The 15,453-nt window shown below is 43.2% G+C and overlaps 1 protein-coding gene across 2 annotated transcripts in view; it reads left to right on the forward strand.

The window, feature by feature from the left end:
• The first annotated feature begins 9,550 nt into the window (after window positions 1–9,550).
• The window catches only part of Gabrg3 (gamma-aminobutyric acid type A receptor subunit gamma3), a 657,289-nt gene continuing 651,386 nt past the window's right edge, over window positions 9,551–15,453 (forward strand). For both annotated transcript variants that reach the window (XM_029479966.2, XM_021166877.3), the window contains exons 1-2: window positions 9,551–9,991; window positions 15,043–15,191. In XM_029479966.2, the coding sequence (XP_029335826.1) occupies window positions 9,939–9,991; window positions 15,043–15,191 (202 nt within the window). In that variant the 5' untranslated portion in view covers window positions 9,551–9,938. The remainder of the gene's footprint in view (window positions 9,992–15,042; window positions 15,192–15,453) is intronic.

Genomic DNA, 15,453 nt, shown 5'->3' on the forward strand with positions numbered 1-15,453 from the left:
AGTCTAGGTTATGTATTTTTGGACAGCATTGCTTTTCTTAATGCTGTCTACTGCTAAATATGTCCTGTTAGATCACATTGATCTTTGCATTAAGCTGCAGTCTGCTAGCTTTCTCCACTATAAAGCTACTCTTTTATTCTTTAAATGTTAACTGTTCTTTGGGGAAATTATTTGAGAGCACTTAACTACTCTAGTTTTATGCAATAGCAATTCTTGCAGCTGGCTGTACAACAGCGATCTTCTAGCTCAAATGCTACTCAGTATTTATTAGTAGGTTATATTATAATTGGGAGGTACTTTACCTCATCTCTGTTATTATCTGCAGTTTAGACTTCTGCTTTATTGTTTTATCCAGTGCATTTATCAGAATTGTCATTATTGTTATTCTGACGTTATCCAAGATTAACATAAGAGCCTCATCAAGCTAACTATAGGGTTTAGAATTTTTTATGTCTTTCTCTATTTTTAATCTAAACATACTTCTCCACTTTATTTAGATACAACAGACAAAAATACAGTACATATTAAGGACCATAAATTGTGGTGACTTGAAATTTCTATACACTGTTACATGACAGCCATAACAAAACTGGCTAACGTGGCTTTCAGTTTTGGTTGTCTTCCTCCTTAATCCCACAGTGAAAGACTTCCCAGGATTCTTCATGCTTCCTTTTAACTCTTCCAGTTAAAACTTATCCCTAAGTTTTGTTTCCATGAAGAATAATTCACAAACAAGATCTAATTCTGGTTCTAAAGCCACCCTGGCTGTGTGGAGACTTTAGACAGCAGTGCTAGATTATGCAGCCATACATTGTAACAGCAGTGTTATGTCCTGTGCAGCCTGAGAGTGATGAATAATGCTAAGGTGTCCCACAGAGTTGTTCCTTGCTTTCTTCCTTCCAATATCTTTGACCTTATTTTTGTTTTTGCTTTGTTGTTATTTTGTTTTTGCAGTGGTCATCTTTTAAAATGGAAATAGATTTTTTTCATACAATATATTCTGATTATATTTTCTCCTACCCCACCTTCTCCCAGACCCTCCTCATCTCCCTGCAACCCATAGGCACACTCTCTTTCTCTCTCTGATCAGAAAACTAATGATGGGGCTGGTGAGATAACTCAGCAGATAAGAGCACTGACTGCTCTTCTAGGGGTCCTGAGTTTGATTCCCAGAAACCAGATGGTGGCTCAGGATCATCTGTAATGGGATCCAATGCTATTTTCTGCTATGTTTGAAGATAGCTAGAGTATACTCATATAAATAAAATAAATCAATCTAAAATTTAAAAAAAGAAAGAAATTAATGACATTTAAAGAATAATAATAATAAAGTAAAAATAAACAGGAGTAGTACAAAACAATCAGAAGAGCCAAAGAAAAATCACAAAGACACATATAGACACAGAGACACACACCCTTGCACTACAGAAACCCCACAAAAACAAAACCAGAAAACATGATATATATCAGAACCTGAAAGGAAAAAATATACCCTGAAAAAGTATTATATGACAAAGAACCTCCAAAGTGACAATGAGCTCATTTAATGCTGACCATCTATTACTGGGTGTGGAGCCTGCTCTTAAGAGTGCTGTGTCTACTCACTGATAAGTGGATATTAGCCCAGAAACTTAGAATACCCAAGATACAATTTGCAAAACACATGAAACTCAAGAAGAAGGAAGACCGAAGTGTGGATACTTTGTTCCTTCTTAGAATGAGGAACAAAATACCCATGGAAGGAGTTACAGAGACAAAGTTCAGAGCTGAGATGGAAGGAAGGACCATCCAGAGACTGCCCCACCTGGGGATCTATCCCATAAACAACCACCAAACCCAGACACTATTGCATATGCCAGCAAGATTTTGCTGACAGGACCCTGATATAGGTGTCTCTTATGAGGCTATGCCAGTGCCTGGCAAATACAGAAGTGAATGCTCATAGTCATCCATTGGACCAAACACAAGGTAACCAGTGAAGGAGCCAGAGAAAGTACCCAAGGAGTTGAAGGAGTCTGAAGCCCCATAGGAGGAACAACAATATGAACTAACCAGTACCCCCAGAGCTCCTTGGATCTATACCACCAATCAAAGAAAACACATGGTAGAACTTGTGGCTCTAGCTGTATACGTAGTAGAGGATGGCCTAGTTGGTCATCAATGGGAGGAGAGGCCCTTGGTCCTGTGAAGGCTCTATGCCCCAGTATAGGGGAATGCCAGGATCAGGAATGGGAGTGGGTGAGTTGGGGAGCAGGGGGCAGGGAGGGGATAGGATATTTTCAGAGGGGAAATTAGGAAAGGGTATAATATTTGAAATGTAAATAAAGAAAATATCTTTTAAAAAAAGAGTGCTGTGTCTATCTAGTGAGACTCCATTAGAGAAAATTCATTTTTCTTTTCTGGGAAACTTAGAGATAACATTTGGTTTAGTGGTGGGGCTTTATGTCCACTTCTTGTCTTAGCCCTGGAATAACATCTGACTTAGACTTGTGCAGGCCCCAGGGATATTGCCAAAGCCTCTGTGAGTTCATATGTTGGTCATCTCTTTTGAGTCTAGCTGATCTTGTTTCCTTGGTGTCCTCTGACCCATTTGGTTCTTACTGTCTGTCCCCTCTTCTTCTGAGAAAAGTTTATTGAGCCATGAAGGGATGGGTTCGAGGGAGACATCCTATTTAAGACTGAGTATTGCAGGGTCTTTCACACTCTGCGCTTGGTCCAGTTGTGGCTCTCTGTATTTGTTCCCATCTCCTGAAAGAGGAAACTTCTCTGATGAGACCTGATGCATAGACTGATTGGTGATTATAGAAGAAATTTCATTTCGAGTCATTTTATTTTTACATTCCTCTAGCAGAACAGTGATATTTGGTTTTCCCCTAGGTCCATGTGCTATCTTGTCTCAGATTCTTGGCCACTTGAGCTGTGTCAGGGATAGATGTCATTTCATGAATTTGGCCCTAATTCCAACTAGATAGTAGCTGGTTACTCTTACAAGCTTTGTTCTACTATTGCGCCAGCATATCTGTTGTGGGAACTATTAAAAAAGGAACCAGCACGTTCCTGCTCTAATGCCAGCAACTCTAAGCCTCGGCAGCCTGGCCAGCCATACACTGGCAGGTAATAGCTGACCTGTTTTTATCTTGTGGAGGAGACTTTGACTCAGAACTCCACTATCTCTCCACTCAGCTTGCTAGGTTCCCACTGGCAGGTCATTACCATGCCAACCTTATGCTTCAAATGACCCACGACCTTTGTGGTGCATATCAGGCAAAGTCAAGCTTTGCTGGTGTACCTTTCTCTTTTGAATCCAGAGGAGTTGCTGCATGAAGGAAAATGCAACACAAACTTAGTGAAAAAACAATGTTAACTCAATCTCTGGGCGCAACAACTAAAACCTAATCTTGTAAGCCTTATTAAAATTTGATTCCTCTGGTGGCAAATCCTTGTGGATCTACCATGATACTGGGAAACTCTAGCAGCTACATTTTACCCTTATGCTGTCCCCATTCCGAAAGGACCTAGCTCTCTCCTGCTTCCTCTCTTCCTCTGTCCAACCTGGAAGTCCTGACAACTTCCCCAGTGATTGGCTCCTTCATCCATTAGGGGATTGGTTTACAAGAAGCTACCTGATCCATCCACAACACATATCTTACAGGCAAGTCACCATTGTAGAAGAGTTTGTAGCCTGGCTGGTTTTTATCTTTTCTCTTTTGGTGCTGTGCAGAGTATCTTCCAGTAGCCTGAACACTAATCAATGGGAGTAGTGGCTCTAGTTATGAACCAGCTGACCTTCTCCGTGTTCAATGAGATATGCAGGTATTGACTTCAGCAATAAATAAGGCTTTACCATTGATTTGTGGCAAGTAACTAATAGCCTTGACAATAGCCTGAGTTGTTGGGGGGTGTTCTATGGACCTCTTTCAGCCACCAACTCAATTAGATGTAACCCATTTCCAGAACCGGAGATTTGGTGGAAGATGTCTACTTGGGGCTTTGTCTTCCCGTATCATTTGGTGATTACATTTAGATTTCTTTCATGTATGTATTTACATAAGAAGTTTCTATACAACTGCTGAAGGAGACCCTAGTTTTAGCTGTCCCTCTCTGTTCTTCCTCCCTTACCCCCCTCTTCCCTATCCTTCCATGTTTGATCCTCTTTTCACAGGACTCCTTCCACCACTGCTTTAGGAGATTTATAACTATCCATTCTGTTTTCTCTTCCTAGGGAGATCATTCCCTCTGCCTACTCCCTTACTCTATTGCTAACCACTGTGGTTATAGAGATTGTAGCCTGCTCATTAAAAGCTAATGTCTTAGTGAGGGTTTCTATTCCTTCACAAAGATCATGACCAAGAAGCAGTTGGAGAGGAAAGGGTTTATTCAGCTTACACGTTCCACATTGCTGTTGATCACCAAAGGAAGTCAGGACTGTGACTCAAGCAGATCAGGAAGCAGGAGCTGATACAGAGGCCATAGAGAAATGTTATTTACTGGCTTGCATCCCCTGGCTTGCTCAACTTGCTCTCTTATAGAACCCAAGACAACCAGCCCAGGAATGGGACCACCCACAATGGGCCCTACCCCCTTTGATCACTAATTGAGAAAATGCCTTACATCTGGGTCTCATTAGGCATTTCCTTACTTGAAGCTCCTTTCTCTGTGATAACTCCAGTTTATGTCACGTTGACACACAAAACCAGCCACTACAGCTAACATTCCCATATAAGCAAATACGTACTACATTTGTCTTCTGGGGTCTGGGTTACTCCATTCAGGATAATTATTTTTTAGCTCTATCCATTTACCTGTGATTTCACAATTTCATTTTTTAACTTCTGAGTAATATTTCATTGTGTAAATGTACCGCTTAAAAAATTCTTCTCTCGTACAATACATTCTGGCCATATTTTCCTCTCCTTCCTCTCCTCCCAGTGTGTCTACCACAAGTGCCCTTTGTTTTCCTTAAGAAAAGAGTAGGTTTCCTAGGGATAACAATTGGACATGGCATAACAAGTTACAATAAGACCAGGCACACACCCTTATATCAAGGCTGGACAAGGCCACCGGGTTGGAGGAAAGGTGTCCCAAATGCAGGCAAGTGTCAAAGACAGCTTCCACATAACCAACCATAACTTATATGGAAAGGACCTAGGACAGACCCATGCGGGCCCTCTTTGTTGCTTCATTCTCTGTAAGCCCCTATGAACCCTGCCTAGTTGATTCTGTGTTCTTGACCGTGCTGGCTTCTATAATCTTTCTCCCCATCTTCCATGGGATTCCCTGACCTCTGCCTGATGTTTAGCTGTGTACTGTATATTCTTCATCCATCCATTCATTCAAAGATTTTCCATATGTGAAAAAGTATGCATCTCTGTGCCTGTATGTGTTTATTGTGCTTTTTATATTTATTTTTTATATTTTTTTCTATTTGTTTGTTTAGTCCTATTCTTGTTTGTTTTTATTTTATTACTTTTTTAGATGTCTGTTTGCATTCTAATGAAAGAGAGAATAAAGGATGTGGATTTGGACCACTGGGAGGATGGGAAGGATCTGGGAGATAAGTTGGGAGAGACCTCTAGTCAAAATATATCGTATGAAAAAAAAACCTATTTTCAAAAAAAGTTGTAATTATAAAAATAGGAATAGCAAGGTTACATTTCTTAAATGCTGACACAAAGTGGTGGCCTGGGGACACACTGCTTTATGCATTTCGGGTGAAAAAAAAATTTAATTACCAGTAAACAAATGCCTTTATGACCTAGAGATTTTTTTTTTTGAGTCAAACAAGAAAGAAAAATGAGCATGTAGTTGCACTAGAGGTCAGATACAGAAATGTCCTTCATCCTTGTAAATAAGGAATAGAATACTCTCATAGTCAATGAATACTATATATAAGGATAAAAGTCAAGACTGATTGTTTCAACAGAATAGGCACAATTCACAGGATACTTACTAAATGGGAGATTATTTAGAACATGTTTTCACATTTTTTCTGGTTGTATAATGTCAGGTGCAAAAGCAGGCAAGCCAGTCCCCTGTGGCAGATTGAATAGTGACTTTGGAGCTCAGATACTGTGGTAGTAGACTCTGACAGTATCCTGTAGAGGGTGGGCAGATGGTACTTTATTCTTACAGTGTAAATATGTGTTAAAAGGCCACAGAAGCATGCTATGAAGATTAGTGCATTTCTGATGTGAATCTTATCTTCACTAGTAATTTTTGATTGAGTTGAATATTTGCTCATGAAGCATGACACATCACAATTTAGAAGTATAATTTTGGAGCAAGGGAGGTTTTGTTTAAAACCAAAACCCAGAAAGCCACATCTTCTGCTCATCTTTGTTTTGTGGCTTTCTGGGGTTTTAGTTTTAAACCCAGAATGTATGGCTGGCGCTGGTAAGAGGTGAAGTGAGGCTGCAGAGGGAATCCTGAGAGGTATTTCTCCAAGAAGCCACAAGAGGATCTCCAAGCTAAGGCAGCCAGCTCTGCTTCTCAGGCATTCACACCTCCTGCCTAGAGGAGCTATAGCTGAGCTCTCAAACTGCAACAGACCTCCAGGTCTTCCCCCAAGCATTGTAGCTGTCTGAACAAGTGCTTTGTTGGCTCTCAAGGTTTGTAGATTGACTCACAAGCCTTACTTAGGTCTTAGTATGAAGTACCAATGTTTTGTTTTTTTTTTCTTCAGAATTTTCTTTTTTCTTTGAATCGCCTCCCTCCCCCGCAACTCCCCCTCCTGTTTATTTTCCTAAAGAGGAAAAGAGAAGTGAATTTTGCTCACCCAAATGGAGCTGTTAAGTTTCTCAGGTGCTGAAGATAGGAAGGCTGGCCAGCAGCAAGGGTACACAGTGCAGTGTCCATGCTCAGCAAAGTACCCCAGCCCGGTCAGTTTAGGCAACAGAGGAAAATCAAAGGCTAACAGCTGGTGCTTTGAAGATTCTTGACCTTGCATTTTGCTTTCATACTTATGTTCAGAAAACTTGCTTTGAATACCTCATCCCTCCTGACTCATTTAGCATAAAATATTTTTTCCCCAGGCTGTACCATGGAGGCTTTCTACAGTAAAATATTCAGCTCTGTAAAGTTGGCCCATTGTGTCCAATAAGTGGAGCAAAGCATTCCAAACTTAAGAAGAGGTCAAGTCGCACTCATTCATAATAATAGCACATCAAACCTATGCAGAAAAGAAAAGAATAAACCCTGCCAGCATGGGGCTGTACAAAGGTCTCACATCTATTCCACTGACAGGTTGTGATAAATACAGACACATATAATCCCAGGACACCTCTCATTATGCTGACATTTCACAAAGCCATCCAAATGCCAGTCTGTCTGTACTGTATAATAGATTGTAAACAACTCATGTTCTGAAAAAAAGAAATGACGAGAATATAGAATAACAGGAAGACTCCATGAGTGTCTGCCCTGCTTTGTGTTCTAAGAGACAGTGGACACAGCGACTAAGGGTGATTATGCGAATCATAGCCTTGGGGGTGGTATTTAACCTCCTGGGACTTTTCTCTACTTATGCAGTGGGATTATTCTGTGAAAATTTGAATGAATCAACAACACTGACTCTTGGCTCCTCCCATGGAACCATGCCTGACATTATTTTTACCCATGTTCCTGTAACTATGTCAAAAATGGAAGCATGAAAGACTGCTACATTTACTTTTAGTTTTCTTACAGAATATTTTTAAAACTTAGGAGGTGATAACAGGCAGGTGGCTCTCCTGTAACTATGAATTCTGCTTCCTTGAGTTCAAACACACTTGAATACAAATATTGTCTTTAAAAAGCATATCACTACCAGACAGGCATTTCTCTTATTCCATAAACAACCATAACAACTACCCACATGACATTTATACATAGTAGGCATTACAAATAATCTAGAGATGGCTTAAACCATACCAGAGGTCTATGAAAATCTTAACACATGTTCTGTGACAGATTTAGCATTCCCAGCGGTCCTGGAAACCAGTCCTTGGAGTGAAAATTTGAGACATGATTGCATTTGTATAGAGACTCAGGATGATTGTGCACCATCTTTTGACTAGATTTTGAAGGGTTTCTTTGTATGGTACAGAACTTAGAGATGAAGGAGAGTTTGATAGAAACTTCAAGAAGGAAGGTAGGTGTTGGCTGTTAGGAATCTCCATGGGACATAGGCATTCGGACTTATATAAGTGCGGGTAATGAAGGGTGATAGAAAATGTCCTGATTGGGGTGAGCTGGGTGACGCAGGAAGAAGGCAGTGGCCTGGGATTAACCAAGACAGAACAATCCTTAGTTAAAAGCAATGCTGTTATCAAGAACAGTCTCCAGCCTCCAGCAGGCTCACAATTCTTACCTGAGAATCTAGAGACAAGGGAGGGAATTCCCAAGAGCTTCAACTTGCTTCTCTCTGTATTTTATGAAAAAGCTTACTGTCAGTGTTTCTAAAATCCCTTCTCTTGGGGAGATAGGAGCATTGTCAACACCCTCCTCCTGGGCCCTAACAACAAAACAGTGTTCACCCCCCACACATTTTAGCCTGTGGACCTGGAGTTTATTGGCCATACCCTACAGAGGTAAGAGGTTGCTGACAGGATCTTGGGTGATCACAAAACAACTTTACTTAACATGATTAATGGTCTCTTCATCTCCCTCCTCTAGTTTTTCCAAGCCTATGCATTCTAGTACCTCCTTCCCTTAGACACAGACTATTGGCAATGGGGGCAAAATTGCAAAGAAATGACTGGGAGAAGTGTCTAGACATCAGGTGAGGATCCAGTGACCTTCCCAACCCCTCCTTCTGTGAAAGAAAGCCAGCAATCCACAGGCCCAAACTTGATGCATTCCTGCAAGCAGGCATAGCTCCTTATAATGATGGTGGCAAATTAGCTGCAAGGGAAGTACTTTATAGCATCCAGTATTAACGGAATTGTGTCTATGATTAGTAGTTGAAAATGTATTTCTAAGTTTTTTTTTTTTAATTATGGAAGTAAAATTTCTCTTTGTGTTGAAGTTAATGCTTGCATGCCAAAAGATTAGCTTTCTAAACTATCCTACAAATAAAAACAGGCAATTTCAGTTTGGAACAGGAAAATAACGTCAGTCCCATCCAACAGGGTCCTTTGCTTTCTGGCTCCGGAGCCTTCTCTCTGGCCTTAAACATTTCACTTCTACTAATTACTGATAGTGTTTTAGTCTTTCTTTTCTGCGAAAAGGGGACATTGTTGGGACTTCCCCAGCAAGCCACAGTTATGAGCACCAGGGGGAGTTCAGGTAAGCAAGCACCACCCTAGAGAAGATCGCCTTTTGGCAAACCATCTCACTTACTTGCAATGGCGTCCCTAAGAGAAGGCACACGGCACAGGGGACAAGCAGGGTGGGTGCGCTGCAGTAAAACTACCAGTGCCCATGACTCCATCGATGACACGGGCCAGTCCCCAGGCCCTTTCTGCGCCTCCTTGCGGGATCCCCAAGCTCTCCTTCCCACCCACCAGCCCCGCCCCCTTTCCGACCTCCCAACTCCGAGTCCATTCAAACCTCACTGCCTTTGCCTGGCATTGCCAAGCGTGTTAATTGGGGAAACTCCTCCCCGCCGCGGCCGGCGGGCACCACCGAGGCAACCGCGACCTCCCGCTACGCTTTGGAGCGCAGCTGCCCCAGCGCAGAGCCCTGAGCCGGCCCGGGCGGTGGGGGGCTCGGGCTGCGGGAGGAGGGTGCCCGGCCACCTGCTGCCCCCCCTCCCCGTGCTGATCGCTCCCGAGAGCGGACGCACCCCAGCTCGTGTGCGCCCCGCAGAGCCGGACCGTCGGGGACGCGGCGCTCGGAGCAGACACCTGTCCCTCCCAGTCCGCAGAACCCTGGGCGCTGCAGCCCGTGGGAGTCTCGTAGGCGCCGGAGCAAGTAGAGACCAAGCCCTGCAGAGGCCTCGGACCCGCGCCCGGAGAGCCATGGCTGCAAAGCTGCTGCTTCTCCTCTGCCTGTTCTCGGGCTTGCATGCTCGGTAAGTGGCTCCCAGGCGTTTCCAAGAGGCCGGCGGGGGCGGAAGGGCGGCGGGGGGCGCCGTCTGCCGGCCGCCAGTCCCAGGTGCGCGCCGTCCACTGGGCTGCAGGAGCGGGAAGGTTCCCGCACCTCACCTCCTCACCTGTAGGTCTCCCCCAGGACCAGACCTCAGCTCCAAGGCCGCCACAGCCCTCTGCAACCCGGTTTGTGTGGGGACTGTCTGGGTGATTATAGGATGTGGTGGTTTCAAGGGACTTGGGAAATCAAAATGATGAGGCAAGTAGCCTTATCTTTCTCCTCATCAGTTATCCAAGGGCTTTCTGACATGCATTGGTTAACACTCTATATGTTCCAGCACTGAAAGAAACCTCCGGACCCAGGAATTCTGTTTTCTCAACCACCCTATATAGATTACAGAAGAGGTAATTTGCAGGAGGAAAGTGGAGGGGGCTGGGGCAGGTGGTCAGGAAGAGCACTGTTTCTTCTCCAGGTCCTACAGCAGCACACACAAGCACCCCATCTCTATTAAAGAATCAGGTTGCGGTTCACATGGAAGCTTCTTCTTGAAGCTCTAAGAAATTATCTCACTGTGAATACCCCAAACCAACACCGGTCAGCTAACAGAAGATGAACCCCGCAGACAGACAAGGGCTCAGAAGAAGGACAGTGGCACCAGAAGGGTTAAAGCCTGTTGCCATAAACACAACTAGAGATGCTGACATGGTTTAATTCCACCTCCCAGATTGGTGTGCTGGTTAGCTCCTGCAGAACTAACCTGAGTTTTGGAAATTCCTGGTTGTCTCCCCAACTGTCACCCTAAGAATTGGAGGACACCCCATTCCCAGAACACACTTGTTTTGACATTTCTCAATTCCCTGGCTTAGAAAGCAAATTAGAAAGCAGCTAGCCCTGAGGGTCACAGGTCCTATAGCTGTCACAGGCTTTTATTTCATTCACATTTGTGAAATACCGGAACTCGGACGACAGCCTAATAACTCCCCCCAAAACTATGAGAGAGGGCTTCCCAAATTCTTACTCCAACCAGAAAGTCCCGCCCCACCGGCCAGGACTTGTTCTTCCTGAATTAACACTGGAGACTTGAACAGTCATTCAGGATGCAGAGGATCCCAAGGCCTCTCCACCAAAGTTTCTTCTCTCCAGGGAGGGAGTTAGAAAGTGGGGTAGAAAGTGTCTTTTGAAGGAGATTGTGCCTGGAGGAATCTTAGATTAGAGACAAATACCACCAGAAGCATCAGTAAGGCTACAGTCATGTCACCGAGTCCCTTGCCATAGCCATCAACTCAAAAACCTAGCTTGCAGTTCAGGGTTCAGTCAGTTATTTAGATTTCTAGTTGTGGTTCTGGAAGGAAAGCTGCCTGTTTCCCTCATCATTATGTGTGCTCCCAGAGAAGATGGAGCACTCTGCTTTCTGAAGATTTCCAAAGACACAAAATCTCCCAGGATTCTTCATCTTTCCTTTCAAGTCAAGGTGCACATACTAATGTTAATATGTCCTCTGTTGAGTTTTCAGCCTTGGTAATTATGATCGCAACTCAGTTTAAAAAGAACCCATTTTGAATTTATTGCTATATGTCTCACTTTTGAAGAGTTTTTTTTTTTTAAGGGTTTTTACAAACATGTAAGATAGTTGAATGGTCCATCCATCTTTCAATCTATTTGTTAGTTTTTAGAGGATTCTCTTCAGCATTCAAGATGCCTAGCTGGTATGGATCCCTTGTAGATAGGTTCCGACAGGATGCTCTGTGGTTTTGCAGTGGGGGTGCCTGCCTACAACAGGGGGTGCCCCTGACATTCATGACTGAGCTTATTGCACAGGAAAATGCAGTGCTTCCTTTCAATGGTTACTGATTTGGGGGGTTCAGGAGTTCTTTTTGATACTGAAAACACCTTTGAATGTTGTCTCTGCCATTCCGATGACGAGAAGGTGTAAGGATTGAAGATATTGTCTGGGGAGTGAGCATGTGCTTGTTTTATTTTTAAGGAAAAGCTAATTGAGCAATGCTGTTTAGGATCCAGCAATCTGAGCCACAGAGTGCTCGGAAGGTTATATATAAGCCCATGTAGAATTTTGAAGAGAAAGGAATTTCCATTTCATCCACCTGCTTCTGGGTCCCCTGAAGTGAGATTAGCTTTTCTCAGGGCACTGTGTCGGGCAAGGGTTCATCTTCTGGATTGGGAGAGGCACAGAGCTGGCAGCTGGGGAAAAGGGACCACTGAGGCATCCTGTGCCAGCGACAGAGCTGGGGTGTCATGGAGGAGAGGTAGAGAACAGGCCTGCTTTCCCTGCCTTCATCCCCAGCACTCCCACCTGCCCTACCTAGCCACTGAGGAAGAAGCTTATGCAATTTCAGATAACGCCTCTCACCACTAGAGGGAGAATGAGACTCCTTATATTCCCTGCCCTTGAAGTAGCCAGGTTTTCTGGGACTGTGCAGGAATATAGGAGTGTATATAGTTAACATGGGAGTGAGTATGTTGCCTGTGTACAGTTGACTGTTGGGTCAGGGAGGACCATGGAGCCGCAGACTTGCTGCTTCTGCATTAGTGGAGAAGAGGGCAGGAGGAGAGGAGACCAGGGGAAGAAAAGAAAGGGAGGGCAGGAAAAAGGCATGTAGCAGGGGATTGGTGAGGTCTGATTTCACTGGGACTAGCTACCTAATTCTACAGTCTCCAAGTGGGACTAGCTACTATCTAATTCTGCAGTCCCCAAGTGACTTTGCTCTGGAATAATTTGTTAGGTCTTAAAGGTACAGTGTAGCTATCAGCCATCCAAGTAATTCATCCTACCTCTTCTTGTTTTATTTTGCTTTGCAAGGTGATACAATTAACATTCCTGATACAGCTTCTAACTATGTAAAATACTTGAATATTTAAAAGTTCTATAATATCCTTTGTACAAGTAAGGTTTTACAGGTAGTGAGCTGCATTCTCCTTACTGGGTGAAAGGGGTATTAAATATCCTAAATTCCGCTTTGTGGTGAATATTCTGCTTAGGTAAAATCCACAACTGTTCTGGAATTTGTGGAAGGCTTAATTTAATTTTCTAGCCAGCCGGGTATTCATGAAATAGAATTCAGTTTAAGATCAGTTTAGGAGTAGCTTAATTGCAAAAGCAATTCTACAAGACTCATTATCAACGTCTCTCACACACATGGATAGCTGTTCTTTCATGTCCATATTTACAGTCCCAAGTAGCTGTTGATTAGGAAAATAGTTTTGAGCATGTACAGACTTTTTCTTGCCCGTATTCCCTAACCAATACCTTGTAATAACCATTTTCATAGCAGACGTGTTGAACTAGTCATGTGGGAATGATTAGAAGCATTTGTGAATGTCATGTGTAAATAGAGCATCATTTTATGTGTAGACTTCACCATTTTCAGATTTTCAACTATTTTGGGAGTTCTGTGAACAATATTTAGTAAAGAAGAGACAGCAATGCATGGATTTGGTTTTAGGTGGCTGGACTACTGTAATTCGTATGGGCCATAGCTTTTTAACACACACAAGAGACTGGTGCAGATAAGAGCTGGCTTGTCCATGTACGTTTATATATGCCTCTGAAGATCTGAGTGAAGATGAAAGCCTGAACTTTAAAGTGATTAGACTTTTCACTGATTCCTTGTTAACTTCAGAAAAGTGACTTGCCTGAGGACAAGCGTCTTGGTGTGGAGCTGACTTTTGACTCCTGTCTGGAAGTCGGAATGGAAATGAGCCTGGACCCAGTCAGGACAAATCCCTCTCAGTGTGTTCCCTCACAGCCTCTTTTTAGAGAAGTGACATTAAGGCACACAAATAGACAAACTAGGACAGGAGCTTTGTTTCTTAAGCTCTTCGAAGGTTCCCACCTGCAATGAAATATTGCTTCAAGGTAGAAGGAAACCCTTTTTCATTCTTAGCCCCAGGTGCCAGGACACAGAGAGCCTCATTCTCTGAGAAAACCAGCTGATGGCTTGAGGTTTCTCCTCATCAGAGCCCCTGTAGGCATGAACCACTCTGTAGAGTGGGAGGTATGGTGCTTAACAGAGAGAAGGTCAGAGATGTTCAGCTCTCATTGGAATTCACTGAAATGCTCACAGGATTAAAGACACACTAGAAAATATTTAATTCTTAAAGCCTGCTGAGAAAGAAATGAACCAGTTTTGGTGATCAAGGTGTGTAAATGGGCAAAGGACATTCTGCAGTCATCAACTAGCACATCTCCTGGCTTTTCCCCCATGCTGAGTGCCAGCAAAGCAAGCCACTTCATAGTGTCCACACAGTTATCCCCCAAAGTCCGGCCACATGGAAAGCACAGTCAGAGTCGTCTGTTTTCAATGAGTCTGTTCTGTAAAAGCTACTCCTGCTTCCCACAGTCTTGTTGGTGGGACTTAGAAACAGCACTACCAAGTACTCTGAAGGGTGTCTGATTTTGACAGGTTGGTGTTATGGTGAATATTATTTAAGGGTTTGTACCCCACTAGGTCATTTAGTTCCCCCCAAAAGACACAAAACCTTTATATTTATAATAAGTCTTAAAGCACTAGAGCTGGGCAGATGTCAACCCTCTATACTATTTTGTTTATTTCCCCATAAATATCCTCAATATATCACTTGTTGTGTTCTATCTGGGCTGCTTCTACTCCAACTGGCTGGCCCTCATGGCCATGCACTCATAATCCATCTACTTCATGGTGTGATCTTGCCACTCCTCCTGCCCCCTCTCTCTCCCCATAGTCTCTGCTCAGACCAACCCAGTACAGGTTGGTAAAGTACTTTTTATTTCCTGCTGGCCAATTTGACATCTGTTGACCCATTGGTCTGCCTCTGGTTTAATTTGGGCTGGGCTGTTCCTTTAACAGCAGTTGTATTCTTGCTATGGAATGTTTCCTAATTCTCATTTTACTTATTTTAGTTTTACAGGTAACATGCATGGCTAGGTGGAAGATCCTGGGGATTTTCCACCCATTTTAGAAGCACTTAGAAGGAGGAAATGTAAAGAGTCTTCTGGAGTGGTTACAATTTATGTGTCACATTGTGTTATAACTGCAGGTCCAGGAGGGTGGAAGAAGATGAGAATGAAGACTCTCCATCAAACCAGAAGTGGGTCTTGGCACCCAAATCACAAGACACCGATGTAACGCTGATTCTCAACAAATTGTTGAGAGAATATGACAAAAAGCTGAGACCGGACATTGGAAGTGAGTGCCACTTGTTATTCCAATATAAAAGATGCTATGAATATCTATACATTTAGGGTTTTCATATTAAATAATTATAAATCCCGAGTTGCTAACATAGTGCAACAAGGTCTTATGTATTTGTCACAGTTTGAAGTGAATGACAGCAAAGCCAAGAGGTGGCCAAGTGTGGGTCTGTGTTCCCTGTCCTATCCTTAAGGTTTTGACTTCCGTTTCTCCACTAGGGTACTGAGCTTGCTGCGCAGGTTTAGACTTCATCAAC

The sequence above is a fragment of the Mus caroli genome, unplaced genomic scaffold (genome assembly GCF_978045245.1).
Source record: "Mus caroli unplaced genomic scaffold, Mus_caroli_1 scaffold_8, whole genome shotgun sequence".
Lineage (NCBI taxonomy): Eukaryota > Metazoa > Chordata > Mammalia > Rodentia > Muridae > Mus > Mus caroli.